Source organism: Leucoraja erinacea, chromosome 24 (genome assembly GCF_028641065.1).
Source record: "Leucoraja erinacea ecotype New England chromosome 24, Leri_hhj_1, whole genome shotgun sequence".
NCBI classification, from domain to species: domain Eukaryota; kingdom Metazoa; phylum Chordata; class Chondrichthyes; order Rajiformes; family Rajidae; genus Leucoraja; species Leucoraja erinaceus.
Genome location: NC_073400.1, coordinates 15,922,091 through 15,945,816, shown reverse-complemented (window position 1 = coordinate 15,945,816; position 23,726 = coordinate 15,922,091). Strand labels below are relative to the sequence as shown.

At 44.8% G+C, this 23,726-nt stretch overlaps 1 protein-coding gene across 10 annotated transcripts in view; it reads right to left on the bottom strand.

Moving 5' to 3' along the window:
- Positions 1 to 22,637, bottom strand: part of LOC129708675 (peptidase inhibitor 16-like) — a 35,951-nt gene extending 13,314 nt beyond the window's left edge. For 2 of the 10 annotated variants that reach the window (XM_055654582.1, XM_055654583.1), the window contains exons 1-7: positions 22,380 to 22,637; positions 19,382 to 19,600; positions 16,021 to 16,130; positions 14,541 to 14,629; positions 8,475 to 8,495; positions 7,668 to 7,697; positions 3,692 to 3,721 (exon numbers count right to left, since the gene is read on the bottom strand). In XM_055654582.1, the coding sequence (XP_055510557.1) occupies positions 3,692 to 3,721; positions 7,668 to 7,697; positions 8,475 to 8,495; positions 14,541 to 14,629; positions 16,021 to 16,130; positions 19,382 to 19,600; positions 22,380 to 22,532 (652 nt within the window). In that variant the 5' untranslated portion in view covers positions 22,533 to 22,637. The remainder of the gene's footprint in view (positions 1 to 3,691; positions 3,722 to 7,667; positions 7,698 to 8,474; positions 8,496 to 14,540; positions 14,630 to 16,020; positions 16,131 to 19,381; positions 19,601 to 22,379) is intronic. The other 8 variants (XM_055654590.1, XM_055654592.1, XM_055654585.1 and 5 more) reach the window with 7 other exon arrangements.
- Positions 22,638 to 23,726: the final 1,089 nt, after the last annotated feature.

Genomic DNA, 23,726 nt, shown 5'->3' with positions numbered 1-23,726 from the left:
AGAGGCGGGGAGCGGTCAATGCCTTACCGGGTCGCCGTGCAGTAAACTCCGCAGCGCTGTGGCCGGTGGGGCTGCGGGCGGTGCGGTTGTAGCTCCGACCCGGCAACTCTACCCCTGGCTGCGAGGCGCTACAAATCCAGCGCGGCCCGCGGCCGGACGCCCCAGCTCCGCGAATGTCGGGAGTCGGCGGCATCGCAGCGCTGGGATACCAGCGGGGAGCGGGCAATGCCTTACCGGGTCGCCGTGCGGCAAGCTCCGGAGCGCTGTGGCCGCCGACACACAACATCGCGGAGCGTCGCTGGATTTGGAGCCGCGCAGCCAAGGGTAGAGTTGCCGGGGTCGGAGCTCCAACCGGCGCCGCCCGCGGCCGGACGGAGCCCCCAGCTCCGCGGCTCCAAATCCAGCGACGCTCCGCGAATGTTGGGAGTCGGCGGCCACAGCGCTCCGGAGCTTGCCGCACGGCGAGCCGGTAAGGCATTGCCCGCTCCCCGCTGGTATCCCAGCGTTGCGATGCCGCCGACTCCCGACATTCCCGGAGCTGGGACGTCCGGCCGCGGGCCGCGCTGGATTTGGAGCGCCTCGCAGCCAGGTGTAGAGTTGCCGGGGTCGGAGCTACAACCGGCGCCGCCCGCGGCCGGACGGAGCCCCCAGCTCCGCGAGGTTGGGAGTCGCCGACCAGGTAGGGGACTAAGAATTAAAGTTTCCCCCTTCATCCCTACTCCACCACCACCACATAAAATCCCTCCAAACTAACTGACTAACATTTATGCAATGATTCTCCCGGTCTCCGGGGAGGAGGCAGCTGCTCCAGATTTTTCAAGCCGCCCGCGCTACCTTCCATTCTGAATCTTCCATTCTGAAATCCGAAAATGTCCGAAATCCGACAAGTGTCTGGTCCCAAGGCTTTCGGATAAAAGGTTGTGCACCTGTACCCGATTTGAAAGGGCACTAAATGTTGGAGTAATTCAGCGGGTCAGGCAGCATCTCTGGGGAAAATGGATAGATGATGCTTCAGGTCAGAATCTGACCCGAAACATTAGCTATTCCTGTTCTCCAGAGATGCTGTGTGACCCGCTGAGTTACTCCAGCATTTAGTGTCCTTTTGTGTAGACCAGCATTTGCGGTTCCTTGTATTTATCTGATCAAAATTAGATAGCTTGTAAACCAAAGCCTTTCACTGTACACGTGACAATAATAAACCTAAACCTAAATGTGATAATAAAGATAGAAAGCTTTGCTTTGCATGTTATTCAATCAGATCAGATAGAAAAACATAGAAAATAGGTGCAGGAGTAGGCCATTCGGCCCTTCGAGCCTGCACCGCCATTCAATATGATCATAGCTGATCATCCAACTCAGTATCCTGTTCCTGCCTTCTCTCCATACCCCCTGATCCCTTTAGCCACAAGGGCCACATCTAACTCCCTCTTAAATATAGCCAATGAACTGGCCTTAACTACCTTCTGTGGCAGAGAATGCCAGAGATTCACCACTCTCTGTTTTTCTCATCTCGGTCCTAAAGGATTTCCCCCTTATCCTTAAACTGTGACCCCTTGTTCTGGACTTCCACAACATTGGGAACAATCTTACTGCATCTAGCCTGTCCAACTCCTTAATAATTTAAAGATAATAGATGATAGGGAATAGATAGGGTAGATGCACAGAGTATTTTACCCAGAGTAGGGGAATCAAGAACTAGAGGACATAATTTGAGATGAGAGGTGAAAGATAGAATAGGAATCTGAGGGGCAACGTTTTCACACAGATGGTAGTGGGTATTAGAGGAGGTTGTTGAGGCAGAAATTATAACAACAGTTAAAACACATTTGGACAGATACATGGTTATGAACAGTTTAGAGGAATATGGGCCACATGCAGGCAGGTGGGACTAACTTAGACGAGGAAGATACTATAACAACGTTTACACGACATTTGGAACATGACACATCAATAGGAAAGGTCTGGGAGGATATGGGCAAATGTGGGCAGGTGGACGAGTGTAAATGGGGCATCTTGGTGCGCATGGGCAAGCTGGGCTGAAGGGCCTGTTTCCGTGCTCTAATACTCCACATGAATACAATCGTCAAACTCGTACAATAGAAAGGGGAAGATAAGGAGTGTGGAATATAGTTAGCTTTCAGGGGTTTCTGATTAAAGGAGGAATTTTACCATGACCTCATGGAATTTTACTATGTCCATCCTTCCCTGCACACACACACCCACTGTCTCCAGCCTCCTCACCCAGTATTCATGTCTCCTACGACAGACAAACATTTTCAGTGGCAATTTTCAGTCGTCATCCTGAATGGAAGTCTGCCAAGCAATTACTTTGATAAGAAGTGATGGAAAAAGTAACTGGTCAGACGTCTGGAGCCAGAACGAAGGCATGACTCTTATTTGCATTGAATTCAGGCAAGATAAACAATTGGGCCCATTTCCATGTCTAAGCCGGAAGCTAGGAGCTACCCCCACCCCCAACACACTGGGAAATAGAGGTATCTGCCTGAGATTCAGTTCAGTGGACTGGGTAACACAATCATGTTTTTATCACACTGGAGAAAAACTCAAAAGAGTTTCTGCCCCCCCCGTAAGTGCAACAGAGGCGGCAGAGTGGCGCAGCGGTAGGGTCGTTGCCTCACAGTGCCAGAGACGCAGGTTCGATCCCGACCACGGGTGCTGTCCGTGAGGAGTTTGCACGTTCTCCCTGTGACCGCGTGGATTTTCTCTGGGTGCTCATTCCAAAGGTTAATTGGCCTCTGTAATTTGCTGCTAGTGTGTTGGGAGTAGATGCAAAAGTGGGATAACATAGAACTAGTTTGAATGGATGAACGATGGTCTGTTTCCATGCTGTATCTCTGCACTGAACTAATAATCTAGTCCCCTAATTGACTGACATGTAAATGCGCACATTTGCAAAAAGGTTTAAGGTGAGAGGGGCAAGATTTTTTAGGAAGGTGAGCGGCAACCTTTTCACTCAGTATTTGGAACGAGCTGCCAGAGAAGGCTGTTGAGGCTGGTACTATAACAACATTTAAAAGACATTTGGACAGTTATAGGGAACAAAAAGGTTAGAGGGATATGTGCCAAATGCAGGCCTGTGGGACTACTGGTGTTGATGGGGTATATTGGTCAGCATGGACAAGTTGGGCCGAAGGGCCTGTTTCTGTGCCCTATAACTCTATGACTCTAATGAACCTGACCACAAAACTTATTTTGGACTCCGTAACAATATTGGACACAACACTGTAATTGAGAGCGAAACACAGAGTGCTGGGGTGTTTTGTCCAAGATTCCAGCATCTACAGTTTCTTGTGTCTCCAATGTATAACATGCCTTGGAGACACAAGGGACTGCATATTTTGGAGTCTTGAGCAAAACCCAGCAGGTCAGGCGACATCCGTGGAGGGAATGAACAGCCGATGTTTCAGGTCGGGACTCATCTACAGTCTGAAGAAGGATCCCGCACTGAAACGTCACCCGTCCATTCCCGCCATAGATGCTGCCTGACCCGCTGAGTTACTCCAGCCCTTTCTGTTTTGCTTATAACTCTTGTCTAAACACTTGTTTCTTCTGTCTTAAGCCCAGTGTAAAACTAATATATATCCAATGTTATATTAAATGCAAAATGTTATAGTTTTTACAACTATTTTAACATTACGTGTGTCAGAGTGACATTTTGCATTGTTCTCACCTTGTGTGGTTTTATCAGTCTCGTTGCTACCTGTTGTAAAATAGAATTACGGTTACTTAGCAACCATTTTATAACGGTGACTAAAGTGGCATTTCCACTGGAATAATGTCCCCTTTCCTAGCTCAGCAAAGCCTTTGAACTGTTTTGGCTCTTTGGATTATTGGCCATCAACAGTGGCGTAGCGGTAGAGCCGCAGCCTAACAGCGCCAGAAATCCGGGTTTGATTTCAGGTGCCGTCTGTGCAGAGTTTGTGACCAAGTGGGTTTTCTCCGGGTGCTCCGGTTTCCTCCCACATCAAAAGACATGTGGGCTTGCTGGAATGTACAAACTCCGCACCCGTAGGCAGGATCAAACCTGGGCCTTTGTTTGCACCCAGCTCAACTGCTGTGCCACTGTGCCACCCTACGTTAGAGTATGCTGTATGTATGCTTCAATCTTTAAAATAATACCTCAAGTTCAGCAGGTTGTGAGCCATTCTAATGCAGAGGAGGCATTTACAAAAATAAATGTTTACATAATTGAGTGCAGATATATCTGATCTAAAGTCCCTGAACATGCTGAATGAAGCAGGGCTGGGAATGACAGATCTTTATCGGTTTGTGACATTAATGTCAAGAGAACAAAGACAGGGCAATGATGCAGATGCACAAAATAGAAATGATTTAATTGGATGGTGAAAGGGCTGGTGGGGTGGATCAACCACACCTCTTTGTTTGCTTCTCGGTTTCTAAGAGACAGACTCAAATTTAGAAGTGGAGTTTCCATTGTCAATCTGAAGGGGAAGTGGGTTGGAAAGTGGCAATGCAGCACAAACATTCAGAGTGCCCCCACCCTATTTTTTTAAGAATAGAAAAATAAGCAAGTGATTTATTTGAAATCTCCCTTCAATTTATGGGCACGAGAGTAGGGCGAGGTTGGAAACACACATCAGTCGACAAAGTTAGTTAGTGCCCATTCCTTCCCCCGAGGTTTCTCAAATTAACAGACAATAATGAGGAAATGGTGGACAGTGTGACACTGGGCTAGTGCCACCAAATTAGGAGAATTGAAATGGACAGACCAGGCTTCAATATGCAAAATTATACATGGATCTACCTCAATTAAAGTATTTAACTGGATTGATACTAAGAAGCTATTTTCTCTGAGGGGCGAGAGTTGGCATATTCTCCCCGTGACCACGTGGGTTTTCTCTGGGTGCTCTGGTTTCCTCCCACACTCCAAAGACGTCCAGGTTTGTAGGTTAAATGGCTTCTGTAAATTGTAAGTTGTCCCCAGTGCGTAGAATAATGCAGGGTGATCGTTAGTCGGTGGGCCGAAGGGCCTGTTTACTCGCTGTATCTCTGAGATATTATCCCAAAAAAGGCACAGGTCTGTAGGTTAATTGGCTTTTGTAAATTGCCGCTGTAAATATATATGTTTTTTACAAAATATGTATTTTGTAAAAAAATATAATGGTCTACATATATTAACCATCTAAGAATATTATAGTAGATAACAGGATAACCCATGTGAACGGGTGCAATTGGGCGATCAGTACTGCACGTAACATTCCAAATGCGGCCTAACCAAGTCCTACAACGCTGAGAATGAGGCAGTTCAGGAGTATTTACTGAAAGTCCTTCCTCACACGTCTGGTAGTATGAATCTCATCTTCTTCCCACCACCTCCACACATCCCCTTTCCCTCCAAAGAAAACTACTGAGGATAAATTTCAGAACTAATATTGACCGACTTCTTTTGCTGGGCAAGGATACTGCAGAGTATGGAGGCTAGTCAGGTAATGGAATAAAGACACCAAACAGCCACAGCCTTATTGATCAGTTTAACGGTTTCAATGAGATGAACGACCTGTGTGGTCACTTACAATGCTCTTTTGACACATTCATGCAGCTATGGAACATATGGAACACAGTGTACTATGTTTACATATTCTGTTGTGCTGCTGCGAGTAAGAATTTCATTGTTCTATCTGGGACATATGACAGTAAAACACACTTGACTGTTGAATGCTCTCCTCGGCACTCTGACCACTTATTGGACATCAATTTGCATGTTTGTTGATGTAAGTGTAAACCATCTCTATACGTTTTAGCAGAAGCACTACACACCACTTCTACACAAACAGAACTGAACAAAACCTTATTGCTGAGGTAGTGTAGGGAGTGATCTTCTCATTATGGTTTAACACGGCTTAGATCCAACACTTCTTTTGAAAATCGAATTAAAACGTCATATTGGTATTTAGTCTGGCTGCTTCATGTCATTAAATTCAACAATGAAGAACATTACAATTGTAAAAAAATATATATATGTAAAGTATATGGATAATAGATATATATGTATGTGCACGTGTGTGTGTTCATGTGTGCATGTGAATATTCATGTGTGCGTGTGTGTGTGTGCGGATGTGTGTGTGTGTGCATATATGTGCATCTGAGTGTGTATCTTTTGCTGGTATTCATATTGTCAGGTGGGAGGAGGAAGCATCCACACTGTCCAGACTTGCAGATGTCACCCATGTTGTCCCAATGCAGAATTGGAAGATGGCAGGAGAATGGAGTTGAGGGGGAAAGATATTGTAGATCAGCCGTGATTGAATGGCGGAGTCGACTTGATGGGCCAAATGGCCTAATTCTGCTCCTATGACTTATGATCTTATAATTGTAATTGATAGTCTGTCAAGGATAAGGTTCATTGTTTCTTATACAATTACAGAACTTCCAAGGACGAGGCTCATTGTTTTCATGTGCGCTAACAGAACTTCCATTGAATGAAGGCAATTGTTTCTTTGTATGCTAACCAAACTCTTATCTCAGTCTATTAATTCCACAAAGCCACACTACATATTAATCCATACAGATATTGCAAGTGGCCACACTTGTTTAAAACGTACATTACAACAGAAACATTTGATGCAAAAAATGTTACGGATAACATATGCGCACTTCTCATATGCATTGAAGAATATGAGATGCATGTCATTGATCAATCATCATCATCGTTGAAAACATCAAGGGGTACAGTTCTTTGCACTGCTATGTACGACAGTGATCGCAACTTCTACTGAAGTCTGCATGGCCGTTGGCTCACTAGAAAAGCTCATCCGCCCTTTGACAGGTCTTGTTTTTGGTTCTGCTGGGGGTCCACAGCCCCCTCCTCACCTGGCAAACCAGGTGGGGGAGACGGTTTAGTCGCCGACTATCCGACCATGGAGCAGGTAGCACGGGATTACATGGTACCCGTGGCGGGGGGGGGATCTCCCCCCGATCTGACTAGAGAGTGGAAATGAGTGGAAATATATGCAGTAACAGATGCATTAAAAGTACAATTGGCACAAAACACTAATCAACCCTCACAAAGAAACAGGTTGAGGAATCAGGCAGGCTTTGCTTCTGTTATTTTGTTGTGCTTAAGATTTCCGTTGCTTTTTATGCCCTGTGCCTTTTTCCCCTAATTTTCAAGGGAAATAAATCACTCTCTGAGCAAACATATTAATTTATAATAAAATGTACATATACATGCTTGCCCATTGCAGGCATTTGTTTCATATTCTTTCTTCCCCCCCTACCCCACCCCACCCCCCACTCTCATATGGCACCGAAGGTACAGTAGCTTGATCAACCAGACTCTGGAACAGCTTCCTCCCCTCTGTTATCAGGCTTCTGAACGGTCTTTCCATAAGCTCGGGTACTGTCCGATTCACCTCTACCCCATTGCAGACATTGGACATTGTCTATGGAACTGATGCGCTACAATGTTAAGAACTGTATTCTGCACTCTGTATCTTTCTCTTTGCTCCATCTATTGTACTTGAGTTTTAACTGATGTCTGAATCTAAGCACGGTATATTTGAACTGTTTGGATGACATGCAATACAAAGCTTTTCACTATACCTCAGTACACGTGACAATAATAATAATAATAAACCTAAACCTAAGTATCCAGGATAAAATATCTGCCAAAGCTGAATTCTCACCTGAGGTGGTGGATTGAGGTAATTCAGTGCCTGTTGGAAAGTAGGGAGAAGGCAGCCTTGTAATTAGTTCAGTTGGACCTTGTTATAAGTAATACTTTCATTGTTCCGGTATTTGCGGTGACCATAATGAAGCCGCCACTAGTCCCCAGAATGCGGGAACACCTCACGACCATGAAGGCGACTCCCCGGCAACCACCCGCGACCATGTGGTGACTGCATAGTCTCCTGCAGTCGACTAAAAAGTCGCCCATTACACATCTATTTTGTAGTGTGAGTCAGCAGAAATTTGGCTTAACATCGTTATGAGGAATCGATAAAATAAACCATAATGTGCATCTCAAATTTTTGTATTATAAGAAATATATTTACCACTCACACATATATATATTTCCCACCCTAAACCTAACCACCACAAAATGTCGCCAAGTACCAGGCAGAAACATGTTGCAGACTTTGTTTAAAGATTTAATAAGAACTCAGGGTGTATCTTTTTCACGCAGTGTGTGGTGAGTATATGGAATGAGCTGCCTGAGGAGATAGTTGAGTCAGGTACTAAACAGCAAAAGACACTTGGACAGGTACATGGAAAGATAAGGTTTAGAGGTATATGGGCCAAACACATCCAAATGCGACTAGCTGAGATGGGGCATCTTGGACAAGTTGGGCCAAAGGGCCTGTTTGTGCACTGCATGTAATACTATTGTATTACTCAACGCATCCACCTAAATTTGCAGGTTACTTCCAAATCAGTAACACTATCAGATAAGTATTGACCATTAGAATCTGCAACAAAGCCTTGTTTCTTACCTTCAGGACTTGAGTTAGAAGCTGTAAAGCAAACAAAAAGCAACGTGTTCTGAAAACACCTGAAGAATAACGGATATAGATTATTTTCCAGTGGGTTTGTAATAGATATCAGATGATAGTTTTTCTTCCCTGATATCAACCTGCTCTCAAATTCACTAGAACCATTTCCAATACCACTCTCCACCATCTTAATCGGTCTAACTCCATCTCAGGAGACAAACTACCCTTTGATATCTACTACAAACCCACTGACCCCCACAGCTACCTAGACTACATCTCCTCAGTGCAGCAAAGCAGGATAAAACTGGCGGGGCTGGGACAAAGCCTAGCGAGAGATAGGTGGACACGTGATGAGGGAGGGCAATTGGCAGATGGGTGGAGCAAGAGACAAAGGTTGGAGGTGAAAAGGAGACAAAAGGGTGTCGGGTAAAGAAAGATGTAACGGTAAGGAAGACTTTTGCCTTCCATCACAGTGAGGAGGTGTTTGGAGACTCATTGTGATGGATGTTTATGTAAATTGTGTGTCTTGGTTTTTTTGATGTTATGACTGCAGGAAGGAAATTTTGTTCAAACCATGTCTGTTTGAATGACAATAAATGGCATTCTATTCTATTCTATTATATTCTATGGGGAGGAGGGAAATGTAATGCCGGAGGGAGGGATATTGGTTGAAAGGGAGGGAAGAGGAAAGAGGTGAGGTAAAAGGGATAGTGTGGACTCATGGATGGGAGATAAGCATACGGAGGAGGGAAAGGAGAAAGGAGCAGGGTGATCAAGGTGGTGGGAGAAATATATGTGTACCGTGGGTAGGGGTTGGAGAAAGAGAGGTGCGAAATGACTTTAGAATTTAGACTGGGGGGCATTAATGAAATTGGTGAATTCAATGTTCATGCCATTGTGTTGTCAGCTAACCGGGGAGATCTTGAGTTGCTCTTCTTCAAGTTACTATGCATGCAGTCAATGATACTGTGTACCCTGAAGAGGTCTGCGTTCTTTGCACCCACATAGAACAAAAAGCGCTGGAATAACTCAACGGGCCAGGCAGCATCTATGGAGGACACGGATAGGTGATGTTTTGGGTCGGGTCCTCCAGAGATGCTGCCTGGCCCGCTGAGTAACTCTAGTTCTTTGTGTTCTGCAGCATCTACAGTTCCTTGTGTCTCCACCTTTAGACCCATGTTCTCATACCAATTGTTGCCATTTATAATAAGGTTAAAAAGAACACAAAGTGCTGGAGTAAATCAAAGGGTCAGGTAGGAACTCTGGAAGACGAGGATCGGCGATGTTTCTTCAGACATTGTAGAAAGCTGGAAAAGAGGAGGGGGTGTGGGGAGTGGGAGGGGGGACCAAGCCTTGCAAGTGTTGGTGGATTTAGGTGAAGGGGCTTGATTGTCAGATAGGTAAACAAGAGCTACAGATGGTATTTCCGTATTGTATCTCCGTCCGCACTGCGGCCTAACATCGTGGAGCTGGCGGCCTCTTGCTGGGGATCAACTTTGGGATCTCCAACCGCGGGAGCTTGCGGACTTAACATCGTGGAGTTCGTGGTCCCTTGGTTAGGTACCGACTACGGGAGCTCCATGCTGCAGGAGCTACGACCGCCCCGATCGCGGGAGCTTTGATCGCCCCGATTCGGGAGCTTCCATCGCCAGCTGCGGGAGATTTGATCGCCCCGAATGTGGATGGTTCAACTGCCTCGACCGCAGTTGAAAAGGAGGGAAGAAGGATGTGTCTATACACTTCAGAATTCACTATGCTACTAACTTCAGCAGTTGTATCATCAATGAAGATAAGTGAGCTGTTATTTCTACATGGTGAAACCAAAATGTGTAAAAATGGCTTTTAATAAAATCTGACAATGTGTACTTTAACCACATGTGATTTTTTTTCTATTACAAATCTCAAATTGTGGAGTACAGAGGCAAATAAACAAATTATGGATTTTTGTCCCAAACATTATGGAGGGCACTTGTAGGTTTATTGTTGTCACATACACCGAGGTAGAGTGAAAAGCTTTGTTATGCATGCTATCTGAACAGATCAGATATACATAGGTGGCTTATTGGCGTAGCGGAAGAGTTGCTGCCTCACAGCGCCCGAGATCTAACTACCGCTGCTGTGCGTACGGAGATTGTATGTTCTCACTGTGACCATATGGGTTTTCGACGGGTGCTTCGGTTTCCTCCCACACTCCAAAGACGTACAAGTTCTATGAACCTCGAGCACTTGCTTCAGTCTTTACTGGCTTCAGTAAAGAAAATTGTAAATTGTCCCTAATAATGCTAATACTGGTTGCCGCATACTCAGTGGGCCGAAGGGCCTGTTTCCACGCTGTATCTCTAAAGTCTAAGCAAGGAACTACAGATATTAGTTTACCAAGGAAAGACACAAAATGCTGGAGTAAATCAAATGGGTCAGGCAGCAACCCTGGAGGATGTGCATAGGTGACGTTTTGGTTTGAGACTCTTCGTCAGTCTTCAGATATATATCAGATCAAACTCACATTGATACAATCAGTTCAAACTCACAATAAATAGAGCAAAGGGGAAGAATAAAAGCGTAGAATATACTGTAGTTCTCAGCATTGTGGCGCACCAGTTCCAGAGACAAAGTCCAATGTCCTCAATGGGGTAGAGGTGAATTAGACAGTACCCTAGCTTATGGAAGGACCATTCACAAGCCTGGTAACATAGTTGAAACCAACTTGGTGACTGCTTTCTATGTTGCTGGTGAGGGTCTCTCTTTGATCTAATGCTTGCTCCGACGCGCTCGGATATTAATCAGATCATGGTGTAACAAAATTACAGTAGTGCCCATGAACACAGCCTGTCGATTGATGGTACAACTTACCTACACTGTCGTGATCCCTGCACTCACACTGTCCTCACCAAAACAGAACTGCTGCAACTCATGCAGAGGGTGGTGAAAATTGCCCAACGCATCACCGGTTCCACGCTCCCCTCCATTGAGTCTGTCCAAAGCAAGCGTTGTCTGCGGAGGGCACTCAGCATCACCAAGGACTGCTCTCATCCCAACCATGAACTGTTTACCCTCCTACCATCCAGGAGGCGCTACAGGTCTCTCCGTTGCCGAACCAGCAGGTCGAGGAACAGCTTCTTCCCGGCGGCTGTCACTCTACTAAACAACGTACCTCGGTGACTACCAATCACCACCCCCCCCCGGACACTTATTATTATTTATTCAAATCATTTGCTATGTCGCTCTTCCAGGGAGATACTAAATGCATTTCGTTGTCTCTGTACTGTACACTGACAATGACAATTAAAATTGAATCTGAATCTGAATCTGAATCATGCTATTAATTTGTGCGCGTACTTTGAATGCCAAATAGGAATAAATTCAGCATCCACGAATCTTTAAATCCAATCGAAAAGCTGCTCACATTTGTAGCGCTGGTACACTAAGTAACATTACCATGTGGAGTACAAGAAACTGCAGATGCTGGGATCTTGAACAAAACACAAAGTGCTGGAGGAACTCAGCAGGTCCTATCAGTTAAGTACTTCTTAGGAAGCGTAACCAGCTCGGAAAGAAGATGGGAGGCCAGGATGATGTACAGTATATAGTGGTTGGGAAACAATTGTCTATGTGAGTTAGGTATTCAGTGTACAAGTCAAGATTAGCTTAAACCACCCCATGCTGCTGCACAGCATGAAGATTTAGGGTGCTAAATAGTTATGCATGCATCAAAGAACAAATATTGGATAAACGTTGCCTTTATATATTCACTTTCCACTAGTTGAATACAATGCCTGTGTTATTCTGTGTCCATATGTAATTTGCGGGATACCATGAAATGAACATGGAAGATATTCAAAGATCTTGTGTTTCCATCCTCCGCCTGATTATACAATCCATACAGTGGCTTGCAAAAGTTTTCATACCCCTTGAACTTTTCCACATTTTGTCACGTTACAACCACAAACGTAAATGTATTTTATTGGGATTTTATGTGATAGACCAACACAAAGTGGTGCATAATTGTGAAGTTGAAGGAAAATGATACATGGTTTTCAAATTATTTTACAAATAAAAAACTGAAAAGTGTGGCGTGCAAAAGTATTCAGCCCCCCGAGTCAATACTTTGTAGAACCACCTTTCGCTGCAATTACAGCTGCAAGTCTTTTGAGGTATGTCTCTACCAGCTTTGCACATCTAGAGACTGAAATTTTTGCCCATTCTTCTTTGCAAAATAGCTCAAGCTCAGTCAGATTGGATGGAGAGCGTCTGTGAACAGCAATTTTCAAGTCTTGCCAGAGATTCTCAATTGGATTTAGGTCTGGACTTTGACTGGGCTATTCTAACACATGAATATGCTTTCATCTAAACCATTCCATTGTAGCTCTGGCTGTATGTTTAGGGTCGTTGTCCTGCTGGAAGGTGAACCTCCGTCCCAGTCTCAAGTCTTTTGCAGACTCTAACAGGTTTTCTTCCAAGATTGCCCTGTATTTGGCTCCATCCATCTTCCCATCAACTCTGACCAGCTTCCCTGTCCCTGCTGAAGAAAAGCATCCCCACAGCATGATGCTGCCACCATCATGTTTCACAGTGGGGTTGGTGTGTTCAGGGTGATGTGCAGTGTTAGTTTTCCACCACACATAGCGTTTTGCATTTAGGCCAAAAACTTCAATTTTGGTCTCATCTGACCAGAGCACCTTCCTCCACATGTTTGCTGTGTCCCCCACATGGCTTGTGGCAAACTGCAAACGGGACTTCTGATGGGTTTTTTTCAACAATGGCTTTCTTCTTGCCACTCTTCCATAAAGGCCCAATTTGTGGAGTGCACGACTAATAGTTGTCCTGTGGACAGATTCTCCCACCTGAGCTGCGGATCTCTGCAGCTCCTCCAGAGTTACCATGGGACTCTTGGCTGCTTCTCTGATCAATGCTCTCCTTGCCCGGCCTGTCAGTTTAGGTGGACGGCCATGTCTTGGTAGGTTTGCAGTTGTGCCATACTCTTTCCGTTTACGGATGATGGATTGAACAGTGCTCTGTGAGATGTTCAAAGCTTGGGATTTTTTTTTATAACCTAACCCTGCTTTAAACTTCTCCACAACTTTATCCCTGACCTGTCTGGTGTGTTCCTTGGGCTTCATGATGCTGTTTGTTCACTAATGTTCTCTAACAAACCTCTGAGGCCTTCACAGAACAGCTGTATTTATACTGAGATTAGATTACACACAAGTGGACTCTATTTACTAATTAGGTGACTTCTGAAGGCAATTGGTTGCACTGGATTTTATTTAGGGGTATCAGAGTAAAGGGGGCTGAATACTTTTGCACACCACACTTTTCAGTTTTTTATTTGTAAAAAAATTTGAAAACCATGTATCATTGTCCTTCAACTTCACAATTATGCACCACTTTGTGTTGGTCTATCACATAAAATCTCAATAAAATACATTTACGTTTGTGGTTGTAACGTGACAAAATGTGGAAAAGTTCAAGGGGTATGAATACTTTTGCAAGCCATTGTATGTAGACACAAAGCACTGCTGATGCAGGTTTACCAAAAAAAAGGCGTAAAGTGCTGGAGTAACTCAGCGGGTCAGGCAGCATCTCTGGAAAACATGGGTACGTGACATTTCGGGTTGAGACTGAAGAAGGTTCCCGACCCAAAACATCACCAACCATGTTCTCCAGAGATACTGTCTGATCGGCTAAGTTACTCCAGCACTTTATGTCTTTATACATAATCCATATCTTGCATTGAGAATTTTACGATGCTGGAGTAACTCAGTGGACCAGACAGCATCCCTGGAGAACATGGGTAACATAGAAACATAGAAACATAGAAAATAGGTGCAGGAGGAGGCCATTCGGCTCTTCGAGCCAGCACCGCCATTCATTGTGATCATGGCTGATAGTCCCCTATCAATAACCCGTGATAGATGACGTTTCTGGTCGGGATTGAAGATGGGTCCCGAACTGAAACATCACCTATCCATGTTCTCCAGAGCTGCTGCCTGACCCGCTGAGTTCCGAGCATTTTGTGTATTACTCAGAATAGATTTGATTCCAATTAGATTGCAAAAGCATACTCACTGCAAAGTTTATCGACACACTTATATCCAGATGGACATTCACTGCAGGAAGCACCTTTCTTAAACGGTTTCACACCAACCACATTACCCCTGGAGATGGAAATATTATGCAAAAGTCTGAGTCCAGTAATTAGAATTCTACAATGAGGCAAAAACACTTTTTTAAACATGGGATTTTTGCAATGCAATAAGATCAATTGTGGCGCCATAACTCCATATTCTAGAATTTAAGATGGATAAATTAAATAAAAAATGCAACAATGCCATATACGTTACACAGTAAACCCTATTTATAATGGAAGGTACACAAAATTGCTGGAGAAGCTCAGCGGGTGCAACAGCATCTATGGAGCGAAGAAAATAGGCGACGTTTCGGGCCGAAACCCTTCTTCAGAAGAAGGGTTTCGGCCCGAAACGTCACCTATTTTCTTCGCTCCATAGATGCTGTTGCACCCGCTGAGTTTCTCCAGCAATTTTGTGTACCTTCGATCTTCCAGCATCTACAGTTCCTTCTTGAACTATTTATAATGGGTCTTGGGAGGGAAATGGTGTCCGTTATTGTCGATTGTTCTCTCTAACTGAATAATAGAGTTTCATTGTATAATTAAAACATTGCATTGCATAGGGCAGCACGGTGGTGCAGCGGTAGAGTTGCTGCCTTACAGCGCTTGCAGCGCCAAAGATTCAAGTTCGATCCCGAATCTCTGTATAATGTTTGTACGTTCTCCCCGTGATCTGCGTGGGTTTTCTCCGAGGTCTTCAGTTTCCTCCCACGTTCCAAAGACATACAGGTTTGTAGGTTAAATGGCTTGCTATAAATGTAAATTGTACCTAATGTGTGTTAATGTGCGGGGATCACTGGTCGGTGCGGACCCGGTGGGTCAAAGGGCCCGTTTCCGCGATGTATCCCTAATCTAAACTAAATTAATGTAGTAGAAACAAACAACGGCAGTTGCTGGTTAACACACGAAAGGCCACAAAGTGCCGGAGTAACAGAGCGGGTCAGGCAGCAGCTCTGGAGAACATGGACAGGTGACACTTTGGGTGGAGACCCTTCTTCAGACTCACGGTCTGGAACTGGGCCTGGAATCCCGGTGAGTTGACGGCTCTGGCCTGCTGGCGGCCGGTGGAGAGGCGAGGATCGGCGGAGTCAATGGTTGCGGCCCACGGGCAGCCGGAGACCAGGTGAGGGTCGGCGATGACAATGGGCGAGGCCTGGAAGCGGCCGAGGAAGCTGTGTGGGCTGGAGGTAGCGGCAGGAGATCTGACCTGGAAGCGGAGCGTGCCAAGGGTGGTTTGGGCAGCCGGGGAGACGATGTGGGATGGGGAAAGTGTTGGCAGGTCCGTCCGCCATAACCAAATTCCGTTATAAAGAGGTCCATTATAACAAGTGTCTGCTGTATTTTAGTCTAGAGCATATCCTAGTTTAGGCTAGCAATTCCAAATTACGTTCAAGAATTTCAGCGACATTTTGTACTTACGGAGGTGAATAGTTGCATACCAGAATAGTGAGATTTTTATTATCCAGGCCATGCAGCTTATCACAGAAGTTAACATTGCAGCCCACTTTTTCAGTAGTTGCCCATACCACCTGTAAAATAACAAAATGAATGAGAACTTGAACATTTAGTGAAGCAGAACACACAATTACTGAAATTTGGCTGTAAATACGTCAAAAATTTGATGAAGTCTGAGATTAAGATTAAGCACAGTGGCACAGTTGGTAGAGCAGCTGCCTCACAATACCCAAGACCCGGGTTCGATCCTGACCTCGGATGCTGTCTATGTGGAGTTTGCACATTCGCCCTGTCACCATGCGATGTTTCCTCTGGATGCTTCGGTTTACTCTCACATCCCAAAGATGTGCTGGTTTTTCAGTTAATTGGTCTCTAAATTGTCCCCCCGTGTGCAGGAAGTGGATGAGGAAGTGGAATAACGTAGAACAAAAATAGTGAACGACTTGGATGGAGTCGATGTGGAGAGGATGTTTCCACTAGTGGGAGAGTCTAGGACCAGAGTTCATAACCTCAGAATTAAAGGACATTTTTTTAGGGAGGAGATGAGGAAAAATGTTTTCAGTCAGAGCGTGGTGAATCTGTGGAATTCTTTGCCATGGAAGGCTAAGTCAGTGGATATTTTTAAGGCAGAGATTTATAGATTCTTGATTAGTACAGGTGTCAGAGGTCATGGGGAGAAGGCAGGAGAATGGGGTTAGAGGGAGAGATAGATCAGCCATGATTGAATAGCGGAGTAGACTTGATGGACTGAATGGCCTAATTCTACGTCTATTCCTCATGACCTTATCACTGGCGAGAATGGTTGATCTACAGTCGGCGTGGACTCGGTGGGGCGATGGGCCTGTTTATACACTGTATCTTTTAAATAATCAATCACAGACCAACTGCACTATCCAGTTTTATTCCTTAACTCTCCCCAAATTCCCACTCCCTACACACCAAATGATTATACTGCCGATTATCCAATCTGTGCATCTTATGGGGGGGGGGGGGGGGGGGAGGGATATGGGGGGGGGGGGGGGGGGGGGTCACGGCTTTGATCACGAGAATCCCATACAGGGGAGAACCTATAAACGTAACAAACAGCAACCAGAGATCGGATTGAACAGAGGTTGATGGCATGTGAGGCATCAACTCATTTATCTGCTCCATTGTGCCAGCTACACAGGTCCACCATCGGTTTTCCGGCACCCTTGGTTCCAGAGCCTTCCTTGATTTGCCGGACCAACAGAGGTCACGGCTTTGATCACGAGATACCGGCCCGTAAAGTCGATTTCAAGTGCGCTCTCGTAATTTTGTCCGGATTAAAGGAGGGGCCAGACCACCGGTTGCCGGTAAAACTGATTTTGGATCTGTATTTAATTATTTCATTCTTCAAGGAGAGTATCTATAGACAACCTCTCTTCAGGGCTGAAAGGTCTAAGATTCTCCTCATACCTCTGTAATGCAATATTGATTGAAAGATACAGCATGGAAACAGGCCCTTCAGCCCACCGAGTCCATGCCAACCATTGGCCCGTTCACACTCGTGCTATGTTATCCCACTTTCTCATCCACTCCCTACATGCTTGGGGCAATTTAGCAGAAGCCAATTAATCTACAAACCCAGCAGTAGAAACAAGGAATTGCAGATGCTGGTTTACACCAAAGATCGACACAAAGTGCTGGTATAGGTCAGCGGGTCAGGCAACTTCTCTGGAGGAAAAGGATGGGTGATGTTTTGGATCGGGACCCATCTTCATACTGAAGAAAAGATACTGCATGGAAACATGCTCTTCGGCCCATCAGGTCCAACCGACCTTTGATCTTCAAATTCAAGAAGGGTCCTGACCCGAAACATCACCTGTCCTTTTCCTCCAGAGCTCCTGCCAGACCCATCAAGTTACTCAAGCCCTTTGTGCCTTCCTAAATTCTTCAGTTATAGGTCTACTCCATCATTCAATCATGGCTGATCTATGGCTAGATACCAATCAGGAATCTGCCAATCCCCACCTTGAAAATATCCATTGACTTGGCCCCCTGTGGCAATGAATTCCAAAGACTCTGGCTAAAGAAATTCCTCCTCTTCTCCTTTCCAAAGGTACGTCTAATGGCCTCTAGTGGTAGACTCTCCCACTAGTGGAAACATCCACATCACATCCACTCGATCCAGGTCTGTCAACCTATAAACCCACACGTTTTGGGGATGCAGGAGATTCAGCACTTGGAAGAAGATAATTCCTAGAAACAGAATTGATTTGGTAGCAATGCACTTCACACGTTTAAAAGGGCTGTTATCCTGTATGTGCAACTTGCCCGTTTTCTGGGGTGTTTAGGTCATCTGTGTCAAACAACGACATAAATTTCACAATATTTTTAATCAATTGAACAGAGATGAGATACCGTTAGAATGTAACTTTTACATGAATCTCTTAGGCAACAACATCCTGACCTCTGAACAACACACATGTCCCAAGAAGTGTACGTCCAATTTATAAACAGATGACAGTATCATAGGTTCATCATAATTTCCAAGACAAACCTTATTGTTTGAGATGTCAACAGAACCATTGAAACGAGCAAAACACAAATACTGGAGTAACTCAGCAGGTCAGGCAGCAACTGTCTAGGGAATGGAATAGACCTTCCCAAAGCATCACTTGCCTGGTTTCAGAAGGTTCCAGCTATAGGGAGAGATTGGAAAGACTTGAAATGTTTTCTCTGGAACATTGGAGGTTGAGGGGGAGACACGACCAAAGTCTATTAAATTCTGAGAGGCATGCATAGGGCAGACATTCAGAACCTTTTTCCCAGGATGTGAAACATTAGAGGGAAGAAAGACATAAAAAGCTGGAGTAACTCAGCGGGACAGGCAGCATCTCTGGAGAGAAGGAATGGGTGATCTTTCATGTCGAGACCCTTCTTCAGACGAATGCAAGATAAAGTTAGTAAAAGATCAAATGCAAGATCAAAGATAGTCTAGGGGTCTCCAAAGAGGTAGATAGTAGTACAGGACTGCTCTCTAGTTGTTGATAGGATGGTTCAGTTGCCTGATAAAAGCTGGGAAGAAACTGTCCCTGAATCTGGAAGTGGGCGGTTTCACACTTCTATACCTTTGCCCAATGGGAAAAGGGAGCAGAGGGAGTGGCTAGGGTGCGACTCATCCTTGATTGTGCTGGAGTCCTTGCCGAGGCAGTGTGATGTGTAAATGTAGTCAATGGAAGGGAGGTTGGTCTATGTGATGGTCTGTGCTGTGTCCATAATTCTCTGGAACTTCTTATTGCAATTTCTCTGCAATAATTAGACATGTTAACATTTTGAGATACAAAAAAAAAGGAATTCATACCTGGGTATAGTGTCCACACATCTTTCCTGCAGTGCAGACCATTGTGTTATAGTCATAATCATAGATCTCCATATACCAGTCCTCAACTCCCTTTGCTGGGACTAAGGCACCATTCGTTGCATACAAGTTCTCCCCAACTCTTCCTCTGTTTGGATTGTGTTTCCACGCACATTTCTTTGAATATTTTGTGGCAATCTTCTCCAAGTGTGTATCCCATTTCTGAAAGCAAATTCATGGATGAGAATATGGAAAATATAAAAGTCATTTGGACAGGTACATGGATGGGAAAAGTTTAGAGGGATATGGACCAAATGCAGGCAGGAGGGACTAGAGTAAACGGGGAATCTTGGTATGGCATGAACAAGTTGGGCCGAAGGGCCAGTTTCTGTGCTCTCTGTCTCTACGACTATACATAGATTGCTTAAAGTTAGGACAAATCTGAGTTAAATCCATTGGAGTTGAAAGATCAATGATAGCTCAACCCTGTAGAAATAAGGAACTGCAAATGCTGGTTTATACCAAAGATAGACCTTTCTTCAGACTCGTCTGAATCTGAGTGGTCTGAAGAAGGGTCCCGACCCGAAACATCACCCTCTTTTCCCCAGACTTGCTTGACTTGCGGAGTTGCTCCAACACTTTGTGTCTATCTTTGATAGCTTGATCCTGTTCAGAAGAAGGGTCCCCACCCAAATCTTCATCAATCCATGTTCTCCAAAGATGCTGCCTGATCTACCGAGCAGTTTGTGGCTTTTTATGTGAACCAGTTCATTGTGTGTCTAAGAAATTAGCTTAGTTTCAAGATACAGCATGGAAACAGGCCCTTTGGCCCTGCTGGCCATTGATGACCTGTTCACACTAGTTCTAAGTTATTCCTCCTTTGCATCCACTCCTTACACACTGGGGTTATTTTTTCAGAGGCCAATTAGCCTACAAACAGCACATTATGTGGTGATATAAAATTTAATTCATGACAAACAGTGTGAAAGACCAATTGATAACTTTATGCAAAACAGTTGGTTATGCATTGTGAGGTGATGAATGTTGTCCACAGTATTCGATGTTTACAATCTTTACGTTTCAACTTTGTTTTTTGTCCTTAACCAAGGATTTATTGAATTCAGGGAGATGCACAACTAAATAAATGCAGTAAAGTTATTTGCATTATTTCAGAAAGTTCACGGCCATTGGAAAATGTTTCAAAACCAAATTAATATTGATTAAACTACTTGAAAGATACATCATGGAAACAGGCCCTTCGGCCCACCGAACCCACACCCACCATCGATCATACTAGTTCAGATTAGTTCTATGTCATTGGCCTTTCCCATCCACAGGGCGGCATGGTGGTATAGTAGTAGAGTTGCTGCCTTACAGCGTCAGAGACCCTGGTTCAATCCTGACTACGGGTGCTAACTGTACAGAGTTTGTACGTTCTCCTTGTGACCTGTGTGCGTTTTCCCCGGGAGCTCGAGTTTCCTCCCACATTCCAAAGTCGGAGAGGTCGGTTGGTTAATTGGCTTGGTAAAATTATCCTTAATGTGTTGTGTGTAGGATGTTGTTAGTGTGTGGGGATCACTGGTCAGCGCAGACTCGGGCTGAATCTCTAAACTAAACTAAAAGCTGTTCATGGTCTTCATTGATACTACCCGTTGAGTTACAAGCACTGTGTGCATTTTTTTGTAAACCAGCAACTGCAGTTCCTTGTGTCCACATTAGTTCTACATTATCCCACTTTCACATCGACTCCCTACACACCAGGGACAATTTACAGAGGCTCCCATGCAGGAAACCCATGCGGTTATCCCTACCCTAATGGGGATCAGATACAGACAAATGTGCGAAAAGCCAACTTAACAAAACACAAAGTGCTGGAGTAACTCAACAGGTCGTGCAGCAACTGTGGAGGGAATGGAGAGGCGACTTCTTGGGTCCCTTTTTCAGACACCAGTGAACTGAAGGAGAGTAGGGACCTATATCTGAGCAGTCCTACGGATGCACAGGGTATCTTAAACTAACCAACATGCACCTCATATTTTGTTTGGGCAGCTGATAATCCCTGCGGTATGAATTATGATTTCTCTAATTTCAAGTAACCCTTGCATTCCCTCTATTTCTGTCCTGCCCCACCCTAGCCGTCATACTAGTTTCATTGTTGTCCTGTTCAGTTTCACTGTTTGTATCCACTCGCTATCACCTTTTCCACAGCCAACAATGGACCATTGTGGGTTCCATCTTGCTGACTTTGATTTGTTCTTTTCATACCTTTCATTCGTTAGTTCTTTGTACATTTTCACACATCTAGTTTCCCTCTCCCCTGATTCTCAGTCAGAAGAAGGGTCTCGACCCAAAACTTCACCTATTCTTTCTCCCCAGAGATGCTGCCAAACCCATTGAGTTACTCCAGCATTCTGTCCATCTTCAAGATCAAGAGTGTTTTATTGTCATATGCTCGAAACAGAACATCGAAATTCTTACTTGCAGCAGCACAACGGAATATATAAACATAGTACCCTGTGATCAATATAATAAACACAAGAAAGTTCAGTGTCTGAACTCTAAAGGAGATTGACAGATTCTTGATTGGTACGGGTGTCAGGAGTTACGGGGAGAAGGCAGGAGAATGGGGTTGAGAGGAAAAGATTGATCAGTCATGATTGAATAGCAAAGTCGACTTGCTAGCCTAATGAAACTTATGAAAAGTTTAAACGCGGGCAGACAAATGCTGGACCAAGGAAATGTCTTTCTAGTTACAGGGAGAAACGCCAGGTAGGAGATATATTATTTGTATCTTTTCAAACCTCTAGATTCCCTCTCCCCTGACTCTCAGAATGAAGAAGGGTCTCGACCTGAAACGTCACCCATTGCCTTTTTCTCCGGAGATGCTGCCCGACCCGCTCAGTTACTCCGGCACTTTGTGTCTATCTTCGGTGTAAACCAGCATCTACAGTGCCTTCCTACGGGGCTTGGAGTCACTTTGATAGAGTTAAAGCACACTTACGATTCTCAGCATGTTGGTTGCATCGGGGACCTCGGAGCGAAACCTGTTGTGGGCATCGACCAAGCTATTCTTGTCTGTTTTGGAGAGAGCGAGAAGGGGCTGAATGAGCGCCAGGGAGGCGAGGATGAGCAAACAGAGAGAGGTCGCCTCCATCACCTCCTCGCTGCTCCAGTAACAGCCAGGAAGCGGGCGGCTTCAGCTTTCTAGAGTGGCTGGGGAGGGTTGGGGGGGAGAGAGGAGACTAAGCTCCGGAGGATGATAACCCTGGAAACAATGACGCGACCACTTTATGACGACTCCACTTTATTTCGCGGCGCCGTTTCATCCCGGGGAGGGAGACATAGAGAGGGAGAGAGAGGAGGCTGGCGACAAAGTGTCCAACATCCCACTTCATTCACACCCACCCCACCCCACCGCCTTAACCTCCCACCCAGCACTGATACACCACGTCTGCAGTGTCTGCAGTGTGTGCCGCTTGCAAACCACAGGGCAGGTGCCGAAAGCGCAACTTCCAAACTAATGATAGGTTGAGGTTTCTGGTTTATTGTTGTTAAGTGAACGAAGATACGGATCAAAGACACAGATACAACTTTTGCTTGTCTGCTCTCCAAATAAATCAAAAGAGTAAAGTCAAGAGGGTTTTATTGTCAGTGTTTAAGAAGGAACTGCAGATGCTGGAGAATCTCAGCGGGTGCAGCAGCATCTATGGAGCGAAGGAAATAGGCAACGTTTCGGGCCGAAACCCTTCTTTGTCACATGTCCCAACAGAACAATGACATTCTTACTTGCAACAACACAACTGAATATGTTAACATAGTACTCTGTAAACGATATAATATACAAGGGAAAACGTTCAGCATATAGTGAATTTTTTTCTTGTATATTAATCATTTACAGAGTACTATGTACAGAGTATATACACACATATATATACACTTTAGACTTTAGAGAGCATGGAAACAGGCCCTTCATCCCACCGAGACTGCGATCTCACCCCCTACACTACACACTCGGGACAATTTACAATTTCTACTGAAACCAATTAACCTATAAACCTGTACGTCTTTGGAGTGTGGGAGGAAACATAGAAACATAGAAACATAGAAAATAGGTGCAGGAGTAGGCCATTCGGCCCTTCGAGCCTGCACCGCCATTCAATATGATCATGGCTGATCATCCAACTCAGTATCCTGTTCCTGTCTTCTCTCTATACCCCCTGATCCCTTTAGCCACAAGGGCCACATCTAACTCCCTCTTAAATATAGCCAATGAACTGGCCTCAACTACCTTCTCCGGCAGAGAATTCCAGAGATTCACCACTCTCTGTGTGAAAAATGTTTTCCTCGG